The sequence below is a fragment of the Emydura macquarii genome, unplaced genomic scaffold (genome assembly GCF_026122565.2).
Source record: "Emydura macquarii macquarii isolate MOO-44397 ecotype Brisbane River unplaced genomic scaffold, CSIRO-AGI_Emac_v2 contig_1876, whole genome shotgun sequence".
NCBI classification, from domain to species: domain Eukaryota; kingdom Metazoa; phylum Chordata; order Testudines; family Chelidae; genus Emydura; species Emydura macquarii.
In genome coordinates this window covers 22,183,016-22,207,863 of record NW_027132013.1, presented here as the reverse complement: position 1 = coordinate 22,207,863, position 24,848 = coordinate 22,183,016, and the positions used below count along the sequence as shown (strand labels likewise).

At 41.1% G+C, this 24,848-nt stretch overlaps 1 protein-coding gene across 1 annotated transcript in view; it reads right to left on the bottom strand.

The window, feature by feature from the left end:
- Window positions 1-11,220, bottom strand: part of LOC137159679 (cytosolic phospholipase A2 epsilon-like) — a 53,978-nt gene extending 42,758 nt beyond the window's left edge. Inside the window, exons 1-3 of the mRNA XM_067558144.1 lie at window positions 11,194-11,220; window positions 10,761-10,796; window positions 2,223-2,295 (exon numbers count right to left, since the gene is read on the bottom strand). Of these exons, the coding sequence (XP_067414245.1) occupies window positions 2,223-2,295; window positions 10,761-10,796; window positions 11,194-11,220 (136 nt within the window). The remainder of the gene's footprint in view (window positions 1-2,222; window positions 2,296-10,760; window positions 10,797-11,193) is intronic.
- Between the last annotated feature and the right edge of the window lie 13,628 nt (window positions 11,221-24,848).

Sequence of the window (24,848 nt, the reverse complement as noted above, 5' to 3'; positions counted from 1 at the left end):
AGAGTAATGTATAACATAATAATCACTCTCTCACCTTAACAACACTTAATAATCACCCATTTGCATCTCAGCACAAAAGTCAGAAGAGGCCAAATTAGTGAACACAGGGTTAACCATTGCATCATACTCTAATCTTGTAACACTTTGTTGCATATATTACACAATTCTTTTTGTGCCAAATCTCATGGTGTTTCCCTTCTTTGTCCTTTACAAGATGCTAAAATTTTAGATTATTCCAGCTCTATGACGTGCCTTAGAAATGTGAGAATAAGATGTGCCTGATAGGTATGTTTGACAGAGCTACATTACCAATGAGGCAAGGTGGATGAGGTAATATATTTTATTGGACCAACTGCTATGGGTGAGAGAGACAAGCTTTCCAGCCTACTCAGAGCTTTTCTTCAGATCTGGGACATGTACATAGCTAAATATAAGGTGGAACAGATTGTTTAGCGTAAGTAGTTAACACACATTTCAAGAGACCATTCAGGATGCAGTGGCCAATTAACACCTCTGCAGTCATAGTGGGTTATATATTGTTGTAACAGACACACTGGATTTATGGCTTACTAAATTCATAACTTGTAGTGTCTTGCAAATTTGTAAATGTAAGCTCCCAGGCTCATCTTTTGAAAGTGTTGTGCAGATTTCCTTTGAAGATGAGGGCTCAGAGATCATATGTGGAGTGATCATTCTGTGAAAAGTGTTCACCCACAGGTGATATGGTCTTTGGAAAAGAAGGTAATTCCTCCTAACCTGACCATCAGCCATCTGCCAGCTCTCCAGTGAGCTGGATATTTTTAAACAGAGTGGGTCCAAATTTTTTGCTGGGAGAGTCAAATTAGTATCCACTCAGTGAGCTAAATGTGCTATCCATTTACTACAAGTTCTCTGCTTTCTAAGGCTATCAACCTGAAATTTTCATCTAGATCCATCACTGATCTATGATCACACTCTTCAGTAAACTGCTTCTCACTAGGCTGTATTGGCAGAGAAGATGGAACTGCATTTCCAGAACTGCCATGATCAGACACCAGGAGAACTCTGTTACCATTTCTATTGTGGAGGTCTCCTCTATCTGGGCTCTTTTTTGCCATTATCTCTAGTGCTGTGATCATATAGTGATAGTTCTTTAATTGCCTCTGCAGTGGACAGCTCCCTTTCCCTGGTTGTTGTTCTTCACTGAACATCACTTCTGCCTGCTTTTGAGATCCACACAGTGGCATATAGAGTTCTTTTTCCTGACTCATATTATTTGGCTTTGTGTGTAGTGAACATTTTCCATGCATGCTGAGTTTTACCACGTCTTATGCAGATAGCTCTCTCTTTTTTGTTACTTGTTCCCAAAATGTTCTATATGGGGAGCTCAGATTTGTTTTCCTTTATGTTTCTTTTTGAGCTTTGATGTTAAAGGAAATCACATTAAAATTTGCAATATCAGGTACCCCCTTTGGGATTGTTTACAGTATACTCAGATTTCTCAGTGAAAAGTATGTCAATCAGTTCTTCACTGTTTCATACACATCCTTTTGATCAGGATTTAGGCCTGATATCATCAGTATGTGAAAGAAAATCTGGAATAGTGAGATTTTTTTAATCCTAGAAACCACTGAATCATTTCACCCTTTTAACCTGTTTTGGACACTCTATTGTCCTCTTTGTTACAAATATCCAGGAGCCACTTTATCTTTAAAACTAATAAAAATAAAATATATGGTTTTAACACCACAGAAAATCATTTTTGCAAGTTTGCAGCAAGAAAATACAATAGCACAGACATACAATAAATCATATTCCTTTTCCTCTCACCCTAGAAAATTCTTGTATGTTAGAATTATTTACCCTAAGATTCTCTTTTTTCTTCCAGTTAGCTCTAAGATGCTGGAGTCTGACATTTCTGTGAGTATCCTATAATGCAAGATACTGTTTTCTAGCACTATCCTAAATATAGACTATGGTAACTGGATTTAGGATTGAAATCTGACATTACAGTCAATAACTTTGGTAGTCCATGTAGACTGTAATATGTCAGGTACTTTATGCTTTTTAAAATCCTGGTTATACTTGGACACCCATATGGGTACTTAGAGTCTGATAATGAAAAGTATATTATGGAAGCTCTCTTGGTGCTTGAATACACCCTAATGACAATAATACTTTTATTAAATACTTTCAAGTTTCAAGAATTAAGAAAAACATCTAGGAACAGCAGAGATACTCACACAAGTCAGCTTTCCGGAGATTTCTCATTTTTATTATTTTTACATGGAGCAAGTTGATAGAAGTTACTTCTCTCTGCACAAGAACCATTAACAAGACACAAAGATACATATTGAAGTGTGCATCCATCCAAAAACGTGCATCTAATATACAGAAATGAGACACGTGTGCTAGGGCATGGTACAGAGGCTTTGTTGGCCTGAGTTTGCAATAACCACATTACCCAGGAGAGGAAAAGGCATAAGTGTGTTACTGATACTTAGGTTATCCGAAATAAGTGCTAATAAAACCTGAGTATTTTACCATCATTTGCTCAGTATATGCCCATATTTAACAGAATTTCTTTTTTGAAATCAAAAATGTTAAATTGTACTCCTTTTCACTTCCCTACATCTGTGAAACAAATCTTACTAGCAGATGTTCGTACAGGACCTAGCAAAATGGGGCCCCAATCTCATTGGCTTTGGACATTAACACAATATAAATAATGAAACAGACACTAGAGCCTCCGATTCACCTCTTTAAGTCAATCTGATGTTGCAAAGAAGGACAGCTGTCTTATGAAGACAGCTTGGGATACCCAGGGCACAGGACTGTAAAGCCAGCATAGCTGACCCACCTCATTCCCACACACAGAATGCGGAAAAAGGCATGAAGAGGCAGAGCTGAAGCACAATGCACCCTAACAATTCTTTGGCAGCAGAGCAGTTGCATAATTTAGAGCAGCAAATTTGCCCCAGCAGGTAAATTAGCTCTATATTTCCTCAGCCAGCCCAAACACCACTCCACGGAACATTGATCTGTAGAGAGTCCTGGGAGGGCAAGACTTTGTGGCACCCAGGAGACAAATATCCTACATGCGTTCCAGAAATCCTACCATCCATACCCCAATGCAGGAAAATTACATCTGTTTTGCTGTTGCCAAGGTCCTCCAGGCCACAGAAAGGAAACTTTCAGCCTTTTTGTAGCAAAACTACAAACTCAAATTAAAATGACTCAAATGACATAGTGCTCTATGCAATTCAGGGTTGAAATTGCCAAGTTTAAAAGTTAAAGCATGTGCAAATACTTCAACAAACATGAATGACCTAGGGAAGTACTGAACAATGTATTACTAATGCCAAACATCCAGGACACTATTTATTTACTCATATAATGATTTCCAGGATACTAATTGCATTCTAATACATCTAAAACATGGAAAAAAGTAGTCAGAAAAAAATGCATCCAAGGAAATACCCACATAAGCATCAGAGTAGCTGTGTTAGTCTGTATACAGCAAAAACAACAAGAGTCCTGTAGCACTTTAAAGACTAACAAATTTAATTTCTGCAGGCATAAGCTTTCATGGGCTGTAACCCATTTTGTCAGATGTAAGGAACAGAAAGTTAAAGAAGTATGGGTTGGATGAATGGATTATAAAATGGATAGAGAACTGGATAGAGCATAGGGCTCAACGAGTAGTGATCAATGGCTCCATGTCTAGCTGGCAGCCAGTCACAAACGGAGTGCCCCAGGGGTCAGTCCCAGGGCTGGTTTTGTTCAACATCAATGATCTGGAGGATGGGGTAGATTGCACCCTCAGAAAGTTTGCAGATGACACTAAGCTAGGGGGAGTGGTAGATACCCTAGAAGGTAGGGATAGGATACAGAAGAACCTAAACAAACTGGAGGATTGGGCCAAAAGAAATCTGATGAGGCTCAACAAGGACAAGTACAGAGTCCTGAACTTAGGACGGAAGAATCCCATATACAGCTACAGACTGGGGACCGATGAGCTAGGCAGCAGTCCCGCAGAAAAGGACCTGGGGGTAACAGTGGATAAGAAGCTGGATATGAGTCAGCAGTGTGCCCTAGTTGCCAAGAAGGCTAATAGCATATTGGGCTGCATTAGCAGGAGCATTGCCAGCAGATCACGGGAAGTGATCATTTCCCTCTATTCGGCATTGGTGAGGCCGCATTTGAGTATTGTGTCCAGTTTTGGGTCCCGACTACAGAAGGGATGTTGACAAGTTGGAGAGAGTCCAACGGAGGGCAACAAAAATGATGAGGGGGCTGGAGCACAAGACTTATGAGGAGAGGCTGAAGGAACTAGGCTTGTTTGGTCTTCAAAGAGAAGAATGAGGGGGGATTTGATAGCAGCCTTTAACTAACTGAAAGTGGGTTCCAGGGAGGATGGAACTAGGCAGATGGAGTGGTGGCAGATGACAGAACAAAGAGCAACGGTCTCAAGTTGCAGTGGGGGAGGTCTAGGTTGGACATTAGGAAAACGTTTTTCACTAGGAGGGTGGTGAAGCACTGGAATGGGTTACCTAGGGAGGTGGTGGAATCTCCATCCTTAGAAGTCTTTTAGCTGTGGCTTGACAAAACCCTGGCTGGGATTATTTAGCTGAGGTTAGTCCTGCTTTGAGCAGAGGGTTGGACTAGATGACCTCCTGAAATCCCTTCCAACTCTATGATTCTATAAATCAGAGAAGAGGTGTACATATATACATCCAAGAGTGAGGAACAACAATGGGGAAGTTAGGTATGAACTAAGTCCATTCAGTTAAAGTAGTTGAGGCCTAGTCACAGCCTTTGATTAGAAGGCGAGAATGTGTGAACAGTGACAATTACTTCTTGTAATGAGATAACCATTCCAAGTTCCTATTTAGACCCAGTTTATATGTGTCAAGTTTGCATATGAGTTCCAGTTCTGCAGTTTCTCTTTGAAGTCTGTTTTTGAGATTTTTTCTGTAGAAGTATAGCAACTTTCAAGTCAGCTACAGAGTGTCCTGGGAGATTGAAGTGCTCACCGACTGGTTTATGGTTTACCATTTTTTATGTCTGGTTTGTGTCCATTTATTCTTTTGCGTAGTGACAGTCCGATTTGGCCAATGTACATGGCAGAGGGGCATTGCTGGCACATGATGGCCTGTCCCACAACTACTTCAGATTTGGAGGCAATCTATAATTTCAAGTCAGTGGCACAGCTAGGGGCATCCACATGGCCCCACAGTATACCAACATTTTTATGGCTGACCTAGAACACCACTTCCTCGAAACTCGTCCCCCAAGCACCTCTTTTTTACCTACGCTACATTGATGACATTTTCATCCTCTGGACCCACGGGAAAAAGTCCCTTGAAGAATTCCACTGGGATTTCAATAATTTCCACCCCACCATCAACCTTAGCCTGGACCACTCCACACAAGAAACCCACTTCCTGGACACTACAATACAAATAAAGGATGGTCACATTAATACCACACTATACCGAAAACTAGCTCACCGCAATACATATCTTCACGCCTCCAGCTTCCACCCTGGACACATCCATTGTCTACAGCCAAGCCTTAAGATACAACCGGATTTGCTCCGATCCCTCAGACAGAGACAAACAGCTACAGGATCTCCATAAAACATTCTTAAAACTACAATACCCATGTGGAGAGGTGAAGAAACAAATTGACAGAGCCAGACAGGTACCCAGAAGTCACCTACTACAGGACAGACCCAACAAAGAAAACAACAGAACACCACTGGCCATCACCTACAGCCCCCAGCTAAAATCTCCCCAGCACATCATTAAGGACCTACAACCTATCCTAGCAGATGATACCTCACACTCACTCAAGCTGTGGGAGGCAGACCTATCCTTGCTTACAGACTGCCCCCCGACCTGAAGCAAATATTCACCAGCAACCGTACGCCATACAAGAAGAACACTAACCCAGGAACATACCCCTGAAACAAACCTCGTTGCCAGCTCTGCCCACACATCGACTCTAGTGACACCATCACAGGTCCTAACCACATCAGCCGCACCATAAGGAGCTCATTCATCTGCACATCTACTAATGTAATATATGCCATCATGTGCCAGCAATGCCCCTCTGCAAGGTACATTGGCCAAACCGGACTGTCACTACACAAAAGAATAAATGGACACAAACCAGACATAAAAAATGGTAACATCTATAAACCAGTCAGAGAGCACTTCAATCTCCCAGGACACACTGTAGTTGACTTGAAAGTTGCTATACTTCTACAGAAAAAACTTCAAAAACAGACTTCAAAGAGAAACTGCAGAACTGGAACTCATATGCAAACTCGACACATTTAAACTGGGTCTAAATAGGAACTTGGAATGGTTATCTCATTACAAGAAGTAATTGTCACTGTTCACACATTCTCACCTCCTAATCAATGGTTGTGACTAGGCCTCAACTACTCTAACTGAAAGGACTTAGTTCATACCTAGCTTCCCCATTGTTGTTCCTCACCCTTGGATGTATATATATACACCTCTTCTCTGATTTCTATTCCTTACATCTGACGAAGTGGGTTACAGCCCATGAAAGCTTATGCCTGCAGAAAATTAAATTTGTTAGTCTTTAAAGTGCTACAGGACTCTTGTTGTTTTCACATAAGCATATACATCAGTGAGATAGTAAAGGGAAACAGGCTAGTCATAGTAAGGGATAACTGGAGCCAGAAAGCAATTAAAGAAGTCCGAATTATTTGACAAAACACTGAATGTTTCACAACTGCAAATGAAAATGGGGTAAAGCAAAATCACTTTCTGCTAGTACAGCTGGTCAAATCTCAAAGGGACGTGGCCTCTGTGCAAATTGAGCACCTCCCAGACGCATGCAAGGTGCTTAAGACAGTCTGGCTGTATATTCTATTTATGTCCCTTGCTTGCAATCTTGTGATGCCACTGAAGTTTTGACATCCATCTGATCATTTGCCATATAGTAGCATTCCTTGGTACATATGCGTCAGAATTTGTTGGTCTTCCATTCTAATAATACATCTATACCAAGAAAGCCAGCAAAACTGAATCAATGCTGTTGGAGGCAGCTGCTGGGTTAGACTTTGAAAATTCACAATTCTGATCTTGTCCTGTCTCTTGATATGGAGCAATTGATGAAGACATCAAGAATAAAAAACATGAATCCATTGTTCTCCAGCCTTCCTCAGTGCCCATGTTTCACTGCCATACACTGCAGTTGGTATAACTGTGGTACTATAAATCTGCAGTTCCCTGGCAAGTTTGATGACATGGCATCCTCACAGAAACATCTAAAGCGGCTGAAACATGGCAGCAGCTGCTGCCATACGAGTGCCCACATCTTTCGAGCATCCTCCAGCACTCATTGTGACACTGCTCAAATATTTGACAGTTACCACCTGCTCAATGTCATGCCTGAACAAGTTAATAGTGAACTAGTTGTAATCTAGAACTGAAGATGCTTGATGGTAATGACCAGGGACTTCTTTTTATCCAGCTTAATAACCAGACAGATGCAACCTGCTCCTTGCCTAAGTAGTTCAGCCAGCATTTGCAACAAATCACCAGACTGAGCCAACAAGACAATGCCATTGGCATATTTGAGATCTCTAAGCAGAATAACGTTCAGCCCAAAATGCCACTGATGGTGCCTGCCTTAAGCTTATCCATCAGTCATTCAATGCTGATATTGCACTTTATGGCAAAGGCCAGGATACTAAATGCAGCTTTAGACCAGATTGTTCCACTGTCAACCAGATCTGTATCTCAAGACAGCTTTTGAAAAGATTGTTGAGTTTAATAAGCCCCATGCAGGCACTCTTTAGATTTCCATCAGGCCTTTGATTCAGTGCATCAAGCAAATGTGTAGGATTTGATGAGGTGACTTATCAAGGTAGTGTCATTGATAGAATGGAAAGCTGTGTTCGAGTCAATAGACACACAACATGGTTTTCTATCTCCACATGAGTTTGACAAGGCTGTGTTCTGTCATCAGCATTGTTCTATATTGACATTAATTGTTTGGATAAGAAAATGGGGTGAGCTGATCAAATAATATTGGGCAAAAAATGTATAGGATTAATAATTTTGCCACATTTTTCAACTAATTTATTTGAGGTAAGGAATTACTAGTTAAGTATTTACTAGCTAATACATTTTACAGCTGTGGAACTGAAGAACAAAGCTGTTAAGTGACTTGCCCATGGTCACATAGGAAGTCTGTGGTAGAGCAGGGAACTGAACATGGGTCTCCAAGTCCAAGACTAATGCCCTAACCACGGACAATACTTCTTCTCCTTATCAATAAACAACAACTTTTCGTTCTTCCCTGTTTACTCAACAATAACTGTATCAGAAACTAATAAGTTTGGAAGCCAAAGGCCTCTGACTTCATTGATTACAAACAATTCAGCTTTCAGACTCTGTATTTATTTTCGACATGACTTATTACCTTATAAACAGGAAGCATGGTCTAGTCACTATAATAATTACTGCTTGTAACTGCTCAAAAATGAGGTTACAAACATAGGGCCCAATCATGCAGTCATACCTCAAGCAAAAGTCCCATTAAAGTCTAGGTACCTAATTGTGCAATGCTTATTCACACATTTATTCCCACTGAAGTAAATGGGAGTACTCACATGCGTAAGTGCTCAACTATGTAAGGGTTGCACAACTAGTTCCCAGAAGTGTTTTGCTTAACTAATGACTCCAGGCTTAGGCCCATGTATTTTGAAGTCCCCCATGAACACAGAAATTCTGGAACACTATCCTACTGACAATTATGATCATCATTATCCTAATGACATTTATTTAATGTACCCTGTCTGATGCTCAGTACTATCAGATATTCAATATGCAATGACCAAATGGGTTTCAGTTTAATGGTGGCAAAAGAATCCTTAGACAATGCACTGATATAAGATGCACAAAAAGAGGAGAAATCGACCTCAGATCTCAGCAAGTCATCACTTATGAAAAGTATGAAGAGTCTTACGTGAAAAATAAAATGAAACATAGGAAACATTTCTGAGATATAGCAAGACAAAAAGGTAAATACTGACGTAAAATAGCTTGCCAAATATAATTCTTATGACAGAAAATTATTTTCCTTTTTCCTCTTTTCTATGTTTCAAAAGCTTTAACAAATAGAGAGCTAGGATATGTGCTGCTTATTTAAAATGTTATTAAAATAGAAGGGCAAAATACATAAAATGTTGATTCTGTGAGATCTGAAGCCCTTCAAGTACAGCCCATAAACTAAATCCTGTCAGTCAGGTAGGTAGCTGCTAATAACCATTAGAGTGCGACCATGAGCATGCAGCTTGAAAGAAGATTCTTTGTACCACCGCAGAGCACTTGGCCACCCCACGCAGTGTCCCATCTCCACCTGTGGCCAATCTCTGAAGACGAAAAAAAAAATAGAACCTATCCATAAGGTTCTCAGTGCAAACTATACACTAGCTTCTATCTCCCCTCTCTAGCTGTGGACATGTTGCCATAAACTTGGGAAAAATCCTTTCCCTCCATTCCTTCATCCCCCCAATTTTTTTCTACTTCACACTGTAGGATGCAGCTTCACATTAATTATTTCTCCAGTCTGCTCAGTGAAAATTTGAACTACTACAGACGACTTTTTAATCGTACTCTTTGACAATAACTTTTAAAGGCATTTGTAGACATTACAGAAGGCCTTACAACAAAACTGTTCCACAGTCCAGGCTCACTGGAAACCTCCGAAGGCCAAGATAAAATCCCCAAATATTTATCTCTTACCTTTACATTTACAATTTATAACCGAAGAAACCTTCTCTAAAAACAATATCCAAAATACCTCAAAACTATATAAGAAAACCACATACAGATGGAGCAGGAAGTGGTTGTTTTTACTGAGGGCCAGATTTTGCATATTAGCACCTTACTTCCTGAGTTGTCCCACTGACGTCAATCAACAGCTCGTGGACTGAGGTGCTATCCCACATGACCAAGAGCATCAGAATCTAGACCTCAGGCACTTTTCTGAGCACAAACACATTTTAGGACTGGCTTGTGGAGCCCTTACTCATATTGGCAAGCACTTACTAAAGTAGTGCCATTAGTTTCAAAGGAATTACTTGCATGAGTAAGTGATTATAAGTGTGAATAGGGTCCCACAATGTGGAAGGTCCTGAAAGCCCACATAATTTAGAGAAGCATTCCCAGCTGAAATCACTACACCTCTATCCTTCTGTGAGCCTTCTTTCATTTGAAGAATTCCTTCTCTCGCACTGTTCCAACTCCTATCATTAGCCTCTAAACTTTCCAAGGTAGGAACACGTGTGTACACCTTACTCCAACATACACATTTCTGACATATTCCTTGTATTGCATCCTTTAAAATGCAAAAAGTAAATAAAATAAATAATAATAAACGACCAAGATTCCACTGAAACAAATCCTTTTCCTGAAGGGTTGGAGGCACTGAATGAATGCATTTTCCTCACTGAAATCAAAACACAGCAATAACAAATTTTTTTAAAAATGAGCACAGGATAGATAAACTAGTTCCTAGATGCTGTACAGCAGTGATAATAGAAATATCATACAGACATAGATTAGGCTGGATAGATTTAACTGATATACATACAAGTGTTTCACACATAAATTTAAAATAGAATGGTGATTAGAAAATAGGTCACTACTTTCTCCCCCTCCCCCAAATGCCCAGACTAGATTTTTTTTCCCTAGAATGTTCTGTACTGAATAGCATTTAATGATGCTCACCTGTCTCATTTTTTGCGCTGGAATGCTGCTTTGGTCCTGAAAAATCAAGAAAGCAGAAATGGTTTCACTTAAAAAAATCTTCCACTTCAGCTTTTATTGTAATTTCACTTTTACAATCTCCAAATATACAAACCAAATATAAAGATATCCATTAAGCCCACAAAGGGCCACAATAGTCCCCACTGCACTGAACATCCGGTTATTTTGCATACCCTTGTTTTATTGATGTCATTGTACATACAGTGTAGTTACAAAAACCCACATACACTGAAAGGACAACGCTTGCAACTGTGGATACCTGAGAAACAGTAAAACTTGCCCTCCACAGATCCTCCCCACATTTAAAGCATGACTCTAGTCAGATGTTTTCGCATGGAACATCTGGTTTGGAACCTCACACAATTTTGTTTAGCTTCGGGAGGGTTTTCCTTACCTGATTGGAACTTGAATTTGATCCCATCACGGTGCTGTTGCATACAAATCAGCAGATAAAGATGACACTTGACTACTATGTCCCGCACAGCCGGCAGTGATTCCTGATGAAGATTTAGTCTTTAAACTGGCAGAAGTGGATAAGCAGGTGTTTTATTAATTGACTCAGAGCCCCACCCCTCTATCATTTAAAAAAATTAAGCAATCTATTCCTCCTTTCTTCCTCAGCCTATTAAAGCAAGTCTACGGAGGTAAATGGAAGGTGGGAATATTAATTTTGCAGCTGCCTTGATTTACCTTACTGAGGACACTGAGATCAGTGGGGCCCCATTCTCTCAAGTACAGTTTTTTAGCAAATAACCATAATAATAAATAATGTAATACAGTTATAGCACCTGTAATCCCCAAAGGGCATCAAAACACCTATGGCCAATTGATTTTACAACAATGAAAAGCACGCTGGACATTTTACAGTACAAATATAAAGTCCCAGTCCTGAAACTTACAATCTAATTTTAGATGTGACCAGAAACAAGCAATAAGCAGTAGGGAGGGGACAGGATGAGGAAGGAAAAGGTTACAGCAATAAAATCCTGCAGCTTCTCAGTAGGAATTTACTCATCTTGGTGGTTCAGTTCAAAGGGATTTACATACATAATCCATCCCAGGAGTAGCCCTAGCCGGCACAGTGCCTGAGACACACCCTCCTTGCTCCAGAGTGTAATAACTAGAGCTATTCGGGAATTTTTCAACAAAATGGTTTTTCAACTGGAAAATGCCAATTTGTCTAAACCAAAATTTTGCATGGGAATGTGCCAGTTTCAGTGGAGCTTTGATCAGGGCAAGTCTCTCAGCTCCAGGATGGAATCGTTGGTCAAAACCAAAGACAAATGGAGCAACCACATCTTCCTGGGAATATCCAACAACCTTATGGTTAGGACACTTGCTTACAATGGAGGAGACCCAGATGCAAGTCTCTGCTCTGCCTAGTTCACCCTTCAGTCTCCACCTGCTCCAGGACTTAGGGAGCCCGTACAAGGGAATTATAGTTCCCTACATGAGAATGTAGTTAGTCCAAGTCACAATCTAGGTCATACTGACTGTTATTAACTCACAACTTGTGAGCACCAAAGAAAATCACTTCGCAAACTATATACAACAGCACTAAAAGGCAATCATCTCTGGAGTGCTGGCTAGCAACCACTCAGCACAGCACTAGGGAAGGCAGGAGGAGTGGTAATTTTGTCCAAGGACAGCCTCTATTCTTACCAAAATCTTCAGTGTATTTTTAGTGTCTGTCTGGGTGCACACAGAATCCCGGTTGATAAGATCTCATCCCAAACACACACACACGGAGCAATCACATGGTACTTACTAATAGCAGCATTTAACATAACATCCTTGACTCCACAGTCTTACACTTATTTTAAAAGGACATGGAGCATATGCATCCCAAAGAGAACCAAAATCTCTACTTATCTAGGAAAATTAGGTGAGTATAACTACATCACTACTACACCCTGAGTGACTCAGTTAGACCGACCTAACCCACAGTATAGATAGCACTATGTCGACAGGAGGGCTTTTCCCATCAACATAGCTACCGCCTCTCACGGAAGTGGAATACCTACAATGGGAGAAGCCCTCCCATCGGCCTCGGTGGTATCTTCACTGAAGCGCAACAGCATTTTAAGTGTAGACCTGCCCTATGTCCCCCCATTAATCATTGCTTACTATACATATTTAGTTCTTTCATCATAAATCAAATCCTCCAAACTCCTGATTACCTTAGTAGTTCTTCTCTCAATACCCTCTGATTTATCAATACTTTCTGAAAGAGGTGGGCCACAACCAAAAGCAATGCTCAGGCATACGCCATACTAGATCCAGGGAGACAAAGACTATAAAACTATTACCACGTACCCCATAATGTGATGTCTATGTCCGTGCATTCCAGATTTAGTCCAGCTGTATTTTGGTGCCATATTGCCACTGCTGGAAGGCCAAAGAAACAAGCTTGTGTTGATAAAATATATCATACTCAAGAGGCTAATCAAGAGAGTGAGGATGATTTTGATGTCCTACCTCCAACAAACTCCAAGTTATTGAAGGCTTTGAACACACTTCGGCACTTTTCACAGATAGAGGGACTTGATGACAGGGTCTACAGGTGTCTTTGGGACATTGTAACCCATCTTCAAAACAAAATTGTGACTGAGAAGAAGCAGAGCAAATTAACAAAGTTCTTTCTCCCAAAACGGGTAAGTTTATCCATTCTACAAGTTGATACTCAGTGTATATATAGTATACACTAATGTGGAATAAAACTTTAATTTATGTTATTACAGTATTATTTATTTGCTGAGCAGTTGCTTTTATCCAGGGTGACTTACAGTGAGTACAAAGTATTATAGTTAAGTGCGAGTACAAAAAATATTTACAAGAGCAAGAGGTTGTGTTTGTTGTCATGGTTGAGGTTTGATTGTTCTTAAAACAAAAATAAAACTTAATGTTTTATACTGTTAAATCAATTAATACCACTTTCTTGATAAAGTATGGTTACAAATGCAGAACAGAGTACATGTTGATAATGTATCAAAATGTATCTGTCTCAGTCAGACTTCCGATTGTTCTAAGCAAGTAACCATTTCCTCCAGAGCCTATTGGTTTTTCTTCATAGAAATCATTGACTGAAATTTCACAACAAAACCATGATGTGATCAAGCTCTGACATTATCTTGTACGTCACAGGCTGGAAATTAGCAGGTGCACTTGAAACGTTATGATGTTTATTTTTGATTTTGGTATAGCCCTTGGGTTAAGCACTCCCTCCGACACCAGGTCTAGTTCCAGTTGTTGCTAAGTATTTCATGAATCCAGATTACTGAAGATGAACAATATCTCCTTTTCCCTAACCAACCCCTCCTTGACTCTGCACTTCCTGGAGACATTTTAAATACAGAGGGCACGGACACCTCTTTTCTCCCCACTCACAGACCCTCTTCTATGCTCTGCCTAAAAATTTGCAGGCAATACTGTGACTTTCCAGCCTTAGTTCACTCTAGCACTTTTTTTCCTGCTTCATTAGGCTTCCCACCCACCCATTTCTTTAACCCCTACAGGAAGGTCAGATGTGCTCAGACTTTGAGGATCCCAATTCCTCAGTGCCCAACTCCTTTGACAATCTATGGAGGGCAACAGGACTGGTCCTAATTAGTGTCAATTTTCTTTTTAAATCTATACATGAGCCCTATCCTTCCAAGACCTTTGACTGGTGCCTAGGGAGCACTCAGCTATCACCTTCCTACCGATCATCCAAACTCCCTCGGAAGCAAATATTTCTATTTGAAACTTTTTGGTCCTTCATGGGCCAGTTGATGAGAAATTTATCTCCTGCACACAAGTTTCCCTGTTAAGTTTGACAGTTCCACTGTTCCAGTGGAACATAGCTATCATAGAAGTCCATGATTCTGCAGAGTAACGTAAGTGACCTGGACCATTTCCACAGACACATAAGCAAATAAGGTCTGAATCCTGGAATTTGGCCTGGTATCCAGGGGAAGCTAGTGAAGAGAGAAGAACAATGGAATGATGTGCTCTCACTGGCTGGTGCTGTTGAAGCAAACAAGTTACTGTGTTCTGAACCCATTTTTAAGCTGATGTTTCTCACCTGGGCATCGTTAATGACAACAATAGACTAGAATTCATAAATGCATGGATCAATGTGGAAAAGTCAATCTGACAGGAGGGGACACACCATTCATGCTATCTGTAGATGGTGTTTTTCATGGCTATGGCTATTTGGATGACCAGAGACATTGAGGAGGTCATGCAGACACCAAGAATACAGGCTGTTTTAACAATCTGAAGGCAGGAATCCTCCATACACAGAAATGTTATATAGCTGGCTTGAAATGCTTCCATCTTCCCAACTGCATCACCTCAGGGAAGCTAGCCACTCTTCACTCCATCACTGATCTCAGCTAAGCCCTGCGTACCTGGAAAATACTCCTGTTTGTGCCTAATGGGAAAATGATATAGAGTTGGGTATCATTTGCATATGGCTGATATTTTAAGTTCATGCTGTTTTACAATCTCTCCAGAAGCTACACATAGAAGTTGAACAAGATGCATCCCTAAGGGACTCCCCAGATGAGGATTTTAGAGGTGGAGGGCATATGTTCATCATGACTTCCTGAGAGGGCTCTGATAGGAATAACTGAAGCTTTTTCAGTGCAGTCCCTCTAACCCCTGCTCTGTCTCTAAGGTGGGAGAACAGGATTCTCTTGCCAGCCATATCAAATGCTGAAGAGAGACTCAGCCAGAAGAGAAAGGATGTGTGGACCTTGTCTTTGGCCAAAAAGGAGATCATCCATCTATACCAATAATGCTGTTCCATGTCCTGGCTTGAAGTCTGATTAAGGGAGGTCCAGGATATTGGCAGCATCTAACTAGCCTAATTAGAGCATTCTTTAGTGTAGTAACAGATTTTCATCTTCAAAGGAGCTGTTGACCATCTCAGTTAAAAAAAAAAAAAAAGGTGCCTGCGTGCTTGAATATTTTCTGCTGATAAGGATATAGATCACAGTCCTTTTACTCTTCTTTTTGTCATCTGAAAAATCACCTGGCCCACCAGCTCCAATTACTAGTAATACTAGCTTCATCCCTTTTGTAAACATGATCATAGACCCAAACCTTGGTCTGGACAGGGGAAGGCTAGCTGCCATCATTTCTGCCTGTCCCATTTCATGGAATTCTGAGGTACTTTTGGGAGGATCTCTATCGCTCTGGATGAACGGTGCAAAGTCACCTTAATTTTCTGGGTTCTTCCTTAAGTCAGGGAAAGGTACTTTATACAGCTCTTTCTGTCTCCCCATCTCAATCCTCAAAAAGAGAGACACCACCAGCACCGTCCTATGGTGTTAGATATACTTCAGAGTCTTCATGCTAATTCCTCTGAAGTGGCTGAATCAGTTCACAAAAATCAGAAAATCAGAAAAATCACGGATTAGGAAGATTCCTCATCTGAATCAATCTGAAAGACATGCCTTTTCCTTTACATTCGGATTACATAGTCCTATTATAGGTTCCTCAGGTTCATGGCCAATCAATCATCTTAATTTCCAGTCAAAGGCCCTCACATTTAGGCTGGTTTCTGTGACATTGGGTAGGTCACTCAAGGTAGGATTTTCAAAAGCACTCAACATTGGCCTCACTTGACTTCAATGAGAGCAGAGTTAGGCTGTGTTGAGTGCCCTTTTGAAAATCCCACCCTTTAATTCTCTGTCAATTCCCCATCCGTGAAATGGCCATAATAATCCCATTAATGGCCCATTTGTCTCTTTTATCTAATTAGATGTTATGCCTTTTGAGGTAGTGAATGTCTCCTACTCTGCATTTGTAGCCTCAATTGGGGTCTTTAGATACTACTGTAATACAAACAAACAAACAATGCAGCAAACCACAGAGAGAATGAACACAAAAGAAAAAGCCTTTTCCTTCCCAGACAAGAACTCCGAATGCAAATTCATTATCAAGAATGCACAGAACAGTTAAGTCAGCAAGCTTGGAACCTGATGAGATGGAGAAGAGCTTCAGTCTCACACCAGGTGTTGGTTCCATGGTATCAGTTCCATGCTCACCCTCTACAGGGTTTCCTTCTGGCATCCCTTCAAAAGGGAGAGAAGACATGGGGAAGCTAACTTAGACACTTCCAGCAGTCAAGAAATGTCTCAACTGCTAGCCTAACAGGTCCAAAACTCTGAAAGTGGACTGCTCTGCCACATCATTCTAGTTCATCCTAATTATTCAAGGCACCTGCCAAACACAAATACCACCACACCTTGAGTGGGCTAAGTATAAGCTCCAGTGCCAAGTGTCACATCCGCAACCACCCAGTAAGTGGCATAACGTCAGCACAACATTTCCTGTCACGTCTCACTGGGATCACAAAATGTATCCTTGGACAATACAAACATTTAAAACTTACAAAATTAAATCGTTTATTTATTAAAAGTGAAATAATTTTCAGCAAAAAAAAAAAAAAGTCTATTCCTTCTACACAGTCATTGCAGGATGCATCTAAACCAAAATAAAGACAGAAAGAAAGTACCAGAATTTGCAGTAGGAGTTGGTAAAACTGCAGCAATATATGATTATGCTACACCTGCCATTGTATATATGCCCTCCTTTATGGATCATTTTTCTTCATTTCTCTTGTATTGTTTACATTTGTCATTATTTACATCAAAAGCACAAGAACAACTGTACCCTTCTCCTGTTATGAGTAAGATCTTTGGTGTCTGAGTAACATTGCAGCTAAAATTGACAGCCAGGGTTAAACTCCTATGGTTATGCCCTGAGGCTGTAGAGGGTGCTAGCATGCAAAGAGCTGTTTGCTGTTCCCTGCTCCCTCACTTTTCCTGTTGGTATCTGAGGGCACCTTGGCTCAGGCAAGGAGTATGAGAACAGCCAGAGGCTGCTTTTTATCTACCAGCTCAGCATTATGCCTTCTGCTGTTAGGTGGCTAATTTAAAAAAAAAAAAAAAAAAGCTACAGCTAGTCAGCCAGCTAATTGGAACTGTGGCTAAACAGTCTCTCTATACATGGGATTGATTTAAAATCCTGGGAGAGTCCCGGTCAAAACAGGTAACTGAACAGTTAGCAAGCATGCATGCTCTAGGCTGGTGAACTGTATGTACAGAACAGCTGCTTCCTCTCAGTTCTCTGTGTAACCATTAATTTTCTCACCCTCACCATTAGATTCAGCACCTTGTCTTCTCCCACACCCTATGGTTGTTACTGCATGTGTACTGTCCTCGAAGGTCTCCAAAATTTCACTTTTTGTATTTCAAATTTGAGGGAGGATTGTTTGGGTTAGTTTAGAAAACCTTAATCCAGACATGTTGGTATTTAAAAAGCTACTAGTAAATGAAAGCTCTTAACATAGCAAAAGGCCAAGATGCTCTATGAAGCACCAAGAGAAAGGCATCCTGCATTAATATAAATTATATTTTAAAACAGACAGGCAAAATTAGTGGTTCTTTTAAAAAGACCTTACAGAAACTGGTGATTTTCTGGCTCTTTTGTGCCATTGGCATGAAGCAAAGGCAACAGAACAAGGAAGATTATCTGGCCCCTTTAATAAGCATTCCCTCAGACCAGAATTGTTAATAATAATGTAGAAACAGAAGAAGTGTTCAATAAATATTTTTGTTCTTTATTTGAGAAAAAGTAGGATGTTATAGTCATATCATCATCTATAATTCCAACAGTAACTCAGGGGGATGTTAACTAGCAGCTAATGAAGTTAGAAATTTTTAAAATCAGCAAGTCTAGAGAGCTTACCTCCTAGAGTAAGCCGGCTGAGCAGTTCAATAGACCATTAATGTTGATTTTCAGTAAATTTTGGATCACTGGGGAAGTTTCAGAAGACTGAAAGAAAACTAATTTTATGCCTATATTTAAAAAGGGTAAATGAATGGCCCAGCTAATCATAGGCATGCCATTAATCCCAGGCAAAATGATAGAATCATAGAAGACTAGGGTTGAAAGGGACCTCAGGAGGTCATCTAGTCCAACCCCCTGCTGATAATAAAACTGCTGATACAGGATTTGATTATCAAAAAATTAAAGGAGAGTAATATAATTAATGCCAATCAACATGTAGTTCATTTGCCTGATGACTCCATTATATCCAGCTGTCTCTCTGGGATGCTCCAAATCTGGCGAAGGTGCTAACTTTCCCCCAAAACTTGCAACTATAGACAGTTGGGGTATGTCTATCCTGCAAGAAAGGAAAAAAAAAAAACCACTGTGGCAGCAAGTCTCAGAACCTGGGTCAACTGACTCAGGCTCATGGAGCTCTCACTACAGAACTAAAAATAGCAATGTAGACATTCCGGCTTGTGCTGGAACCCAGGCTCCAAAACTAGGCAATGGAATGGGGGAAGATCTCAAAGCCCAGACTCCAGCGCAAGCCCAAATATCTACACTGTTCTTTTTAGCCCTGTAGCATGCACCCTGTAAGTCGAAGTCAGTTGACCTAGGTTCTGAGACTTGCTACCACGTGGGTTTTTTTTTTACTGCAGTGTAGACATACACTTAGATTCCATTATCAAAAAAACATGGTATGGACAATTCAGGAAGAGAGCAAGTTAGTCAGCTAGTGTATGGAGAAGGTATGGAGAAGTCCAGGTTAATTTAGGCCCCTGAAACCAGTTTAAATTCTATAATAATGTTTGCTGCTCCACATATATAAATGCTTGTGCTTGAAGTATACTCTGCCTACGGCATCATACTTCTCTGTGTTATTAGACTGGCAATTTGGTCACAGCAACTGAAATCAAGGATTAAGTTTCATTATAGATTTTATTAAAACCCCATATTTTCACATGCTCATAGTTTTCCCAAATGTTCATAACTGAGGCTTAAATGTCCAAGCTTTATATGTCTGTCTGAAGGTGAATTTTTCTGCCAAGTTTGAGCACAGCCAAGAAATTCTGCGTGTTAATGACTGCCTATTAGTATTTTCTTATATGGTTTAATTTACTCCACAGACATAAGTACAGAGATCAGTAACCCTCTGAAAAGGGAGATGTATATACAGTATCTCCTCATGAAACAGAGATTCAATGAAGAGTCCCACCGATCTGTAAAACAGGTCTTGTACCCCTCTTTTTTCCATCTCTTTTTCGTAGCATTTCAGACAATCCAAGGAGAAACAACTCAGAGTGGTTTAAAACACTTGCCTCCTGGCAACACAGCTGGCCTCGCCATATCCTTCTGTAACCAATCTACATCTTTATAAACATTTGCGATGGTCCTGAAAAAGGAAATATATTAAAAAAATTGATGCTCGGCTTTTCAGCTTCATGAAACTCAGTGGATTTATTTTGCATGAATTCAGTACAAAACCTTTTTGGCTTCAATGCACAGTGGGATTACCACCTCTGAGTTTCACTTTGAAAGCTGGGTCAAAACTCAAAGCAAAACTTAAACAAGACTCCCACATTTACCTGGATGGAAATTTGCAAAAATCACCAAGTTCTCCATTGTTTCCTGTCAAAATCAGAACACAAGCCAAAGATTTTTCAGTATGAAGATCAATTATTTTCACATTAGAAGAAATCTTTTGGAAGAACAGCCAAAACTTCAGGATGTAGGACAGATTCTCAGCCCTGCTCATCTCCCTTGGTGCTTCAAATCCCCTGTCTGTGTAGAGCAAACAGCCTAATGAGCATGTTATTCTCAGTTATCCCTAGTCAGCAGACAGCCCTTTGGTGACAGGTGCCTGCTGGCACAGGCTGCTCTAATTTACACCCAGGGCTAGGGTGGAGAATCAGAGAGCCATAACCAACTTCCTGACATCTTTCCTCCTACCTGGTGTACCATTGCTTGGCTATATTTAATCAGCATAATCATTACAAATTAATATATACATAGTAGCTCTGAATTTTACTTATTTGTTTTTTAGAAAAGCCATGGAGAAAAATATTTAAAGATGCACAAAAGGAATGATTTTGAATGAAGCGAGCTGGTGATGTCAATGGTGTCTATCCTGTTTGGATACTTTTCTGCAGCAATGTCTCTGTGATGGACCAGCATCCAAAGAAAAAAACAGATAAGCTAATTCTCTCTTTTGTTGTTAGTGATGTGCTGTCCCTGTCGATGGTTGAAAGGAATGGCTTTCGCACTTTGTTTAATGGAGTTAGTCCCCAAGGCTGCTGTTGTGTGCACAGAAACATTTAAAAATAAACTAATGGGATGGTGCAACTTGGTTCTTGAAAGAATTACAAAACAATTGTCGTCTGTGGCTTATGTTTGCATAGCTGCAGATGTGAGGACACATCAAGCGAGAAGCTACACAAGTGTTACGTGTCACTGGATTGAGTTAGCTACCTAACAAGAGATTCAGAAGTCTGAGGTTTCCAACACTTCGTTGTACAAATGTATTCTAACAAGATCGCTTCTCTGTTGACTGAGTTCCACTCACAATTTAGTCTGGGCTCAACAAAATCAACATGTGGTCACAGAAAATGGTAACAATGTTGTTAAAGCCCTCAAGCTGTTTTCGGGGCCTGGAGTGTGGGAGGATGATCTTGGTCAGGAAGTGGACACCCCAGATTCTGATGTATGTAGTCAAGTAGGTACTGGTGAATTTGGGTCAAGCAATACTGCTGACGGTTTGTGCACAGTTTACTTGCCACCATATATGACCTGTTATCGCACATACTGACCTTGATAGCAATTACTGATGCTGCTAGGGCTCTTACCAAGAGCTCTGAATAAAAGCATCTTTTCAGACGTATGGTGGGTAAAAGCTCTGCCTTAAGCAATGCAGCACACTGAAATCCAAAGAGTGCTGAGATTGTGAATGATTCACTTGGAATACAATCCCCAAACCTATCTCTAGGAGATGGAATTCAGATCTGGATTACTTTCACCACATTTCCAATGTGATGGAGTGTCTCCAGCTGCCAAAATTCTCCAATCCAGAATTGGAATTTCTACATGAGTGGGTGGAGGTGATGTTTCCAATGCCACTGCATTAGACAAACTTGAGAGGGAGGAAAACAGTCTTTCTATGGTGTAGTTCTGCTTACTGTGCTTGTGCTAAAATCCAGACTTGACTCTCCAAACTACAGTTCTTGCTTGGTAGATAATTTAAAAGGAGGATTTAAAAAATGGTTCAGGCATATATTGACCTTTGATGCAGCTGTAAGTAACAAAAGTACAAAGTTATTCATTGTTGCTTCTGTATCACATCCATTTTTTAAATTGTATTGGCGGCAGAATCAGGATCAAAGAAAAATTGCATAGCAACTTTTTAAATAAACAGCAAGATCTGGTTTGTTCTGACACCCTACTGAAGCCTACAGATCAAGCTATCATATCCAGAGCTGCAACTAATTTCTACGACTTTGATGATCAGGAGGCATCTGCATCGGACCCCAACTTAAGAACTGTTTGGATGCAATTCCTCAATGATCCATTGCATGAACTAGATCAACTGAAAAATACACAGCAGTTGCTAAGCTTTTTATCATATTTAATACCATGCCATCAAGTTCTGCTCCTGTGGAAAGTCTATTCAGTAGTGCTAGACAAATGCTTTTGCCAAAAAGAAGCCGTCTTTAGGATGATAAATTTAAGATGTTTTGCTGTTATTGAAGAAAAATGCGTATTTCATGGCATGATATGCTGTCTGCACATATCATATATATGTGGAAAAGAAATGCATGAATGTATTTACATTTAATAGATTTTTTTCATTGTTATTCCATGCTTATTAGTGTCTATGAATAAAATTTCATTGTTACACTTTTTCTCTTTCTTCCACTACATTTAGGCAGTTGTCCATATATCGGCCAGACAGTTTAAGAAAATGCAAGAGTTGAAAGTATTTGCACTTATACTCGTTTTTATAAATATAGAAGTACTATTTCCACAGTGTGCTTGTACTTATAAATACTTCTGTAACAGTGTCCTTGGCAGTTATACTTAAGTCCTTTTTATCAGAACTTATGGCAACACCCTCTGCAGCAGAGAATCCGGCCCATCTGTCCTAGTCAGAAAGATCTAGAGACATCTACATGCAGATGCACAAACATGCCACTGCCACATTTAACAGCCAATCGGATATTCATCCGGAGGACAGAATGCTGGGGATTGTGCCCTACATATCTAGTCATTCTGCAGGTCCTCTTCTAGCTGCAGAAGCCTTTCAGAGCAGCTGCAACCACTTCCTTCCATTTACAGATGGAATCCTGCCCCTCTGTGGTCAAGCCCCAAGCACACATCCTAGTCCTTCCAGCTACACCACAGACCAGAACAGCCACATGATATATTACTCACAATCAATTTTAAATCTACTGTATAGACATTGAACAAACTCCAGAAAAGAATCAGATTTACAAAAAAGCCATTTCCATACCCCTGCCTAGACAAAGTTGTATAGATGACAGAATGCGTAGGAATATTCCAAACTCCTATATATTTCCACCTACCTGAGTAGCTATTAGACCAACAATGTGGCCTGAAATATTTCATGCAATTACCAAAAATATTGTGGCCCAGATTCTCAGCAGGTGTAAAATGACATAGCTGCATTTTATTCACAGTGTGTCAAGCTGGGTACCCAAAGTTACTCGGCACTTTTGAAAATCTGTCCTTTATGTTTATTTCCTGACAACTAGCAGTGGGCCTGACCAGGAACACTTCAAACACTAAGGAAGCTTAGAATTAAATCTAGATACTGACTCCAATGCTCTGTCAGGCCATCTCTACTGAAAACTTGTGTTGCAAACATTTGAGTCATGAGATGTCTCCTCAACATTTGTCCACATATTTGCATCTGATAGTAGGGATAATGTGTATTCTGTAGCCTGTAGAGTACAAGGCTACTATTTTGGCAGCTAATAGCTTTATTTGTTCTTCTCTGGGTTAGAACCTATAGGGTTGGAAAGGCCTGGGCGGGGGCCTTAGCAGCTGCTGCGCTTGGGGCCTTGACTGATGCCTGGAAAGCTGGGGCATGTACAAGCCCAGGGAGCGACGCATGGCCCTGAAGCCACAAGCACCTCCTCATGCAGATGGCGGAGGCTATGGCCCTGCCCACCAAGTCAGCAGCATCACAGGACAGATGGAGCGCTGCCCTAGCTACCATGGTTCCTTCCTCCACGATGGTGCTAAAGTCTGTGGCCTGGTCCTGGGGCAGAGCCTTGACGAACCACCTGAGGGAGTCCCACAGGTTGAAATTATATCTACCCAGGAGGGCCTGATGGTTGGCAATCCTGAACTGCAGGTTTGCCGTGGAATAAACCGCTCCCCCAAACAAGTCCAGCTTTTTATTGTCTTTGTTCTTGGGAGTAGACCCTGGCTGACCTTGCCTGTCTTGCTGGTTAGCCACGTCTACCACCAGAGTTCCCAGGGCGGGGTGAGTGAACAAATACTCAAACCCTTTGGCCAGGACATAATACTTTTTCTTGGCCACCTTTAACGTAGGGGGACCGAGGAAGGGGTTTGCCACAGGACCTTTACAATTTTAAGGACCTTTTCATGGACTGGAAGGGCACTCTCACTGGGGTAGCTGCCACCAGCACATTAAAAAGGCTATCTTCAGCCTCTAACTCCTTCACCTCCAGCCCCAAGTTGGAGGCCACCCTCTTGAGCAGCTCCTGGTGCACCCTGAAATCCTCCAGTGGCATCGAGTGGTCCCTGAGACTGCCTCATCCGGTGAGAAGGAAGAGGACTGCCGAGGTGCATCCTGCAGGTGCGCCCCCTCCTGACGAAGGGCTGCACCCACTGAGGGTCCCTCCATGGGGTCCAACTCCTTGTCCAAGGAGTGGTGTCTATGGGCCTCCTCCTATGCTGGAGGCACAGTCTGCACCCCCGATGACAGGATGGATTGAGGCTCCGGCCCCATCTGGATTCCCCCTGGGGCCCAATAAGGCCATTGTTGCAGCCATTGACCCTGGGTCCATCCCAGGGCTGACTGCACCACAGGCTGTGATGCTTTGTGGGGGCATCGGCTCTCCCGACGACTGTCCCCCCGGGAGACCCCAAGTCACTGGACCGGTGGTGCCATGCACATCCTTGGTCTCAGACGCCCTTCCATGCTGGGGACCGTCCTCTTGACGCCTCCAATCTGGAGGACAA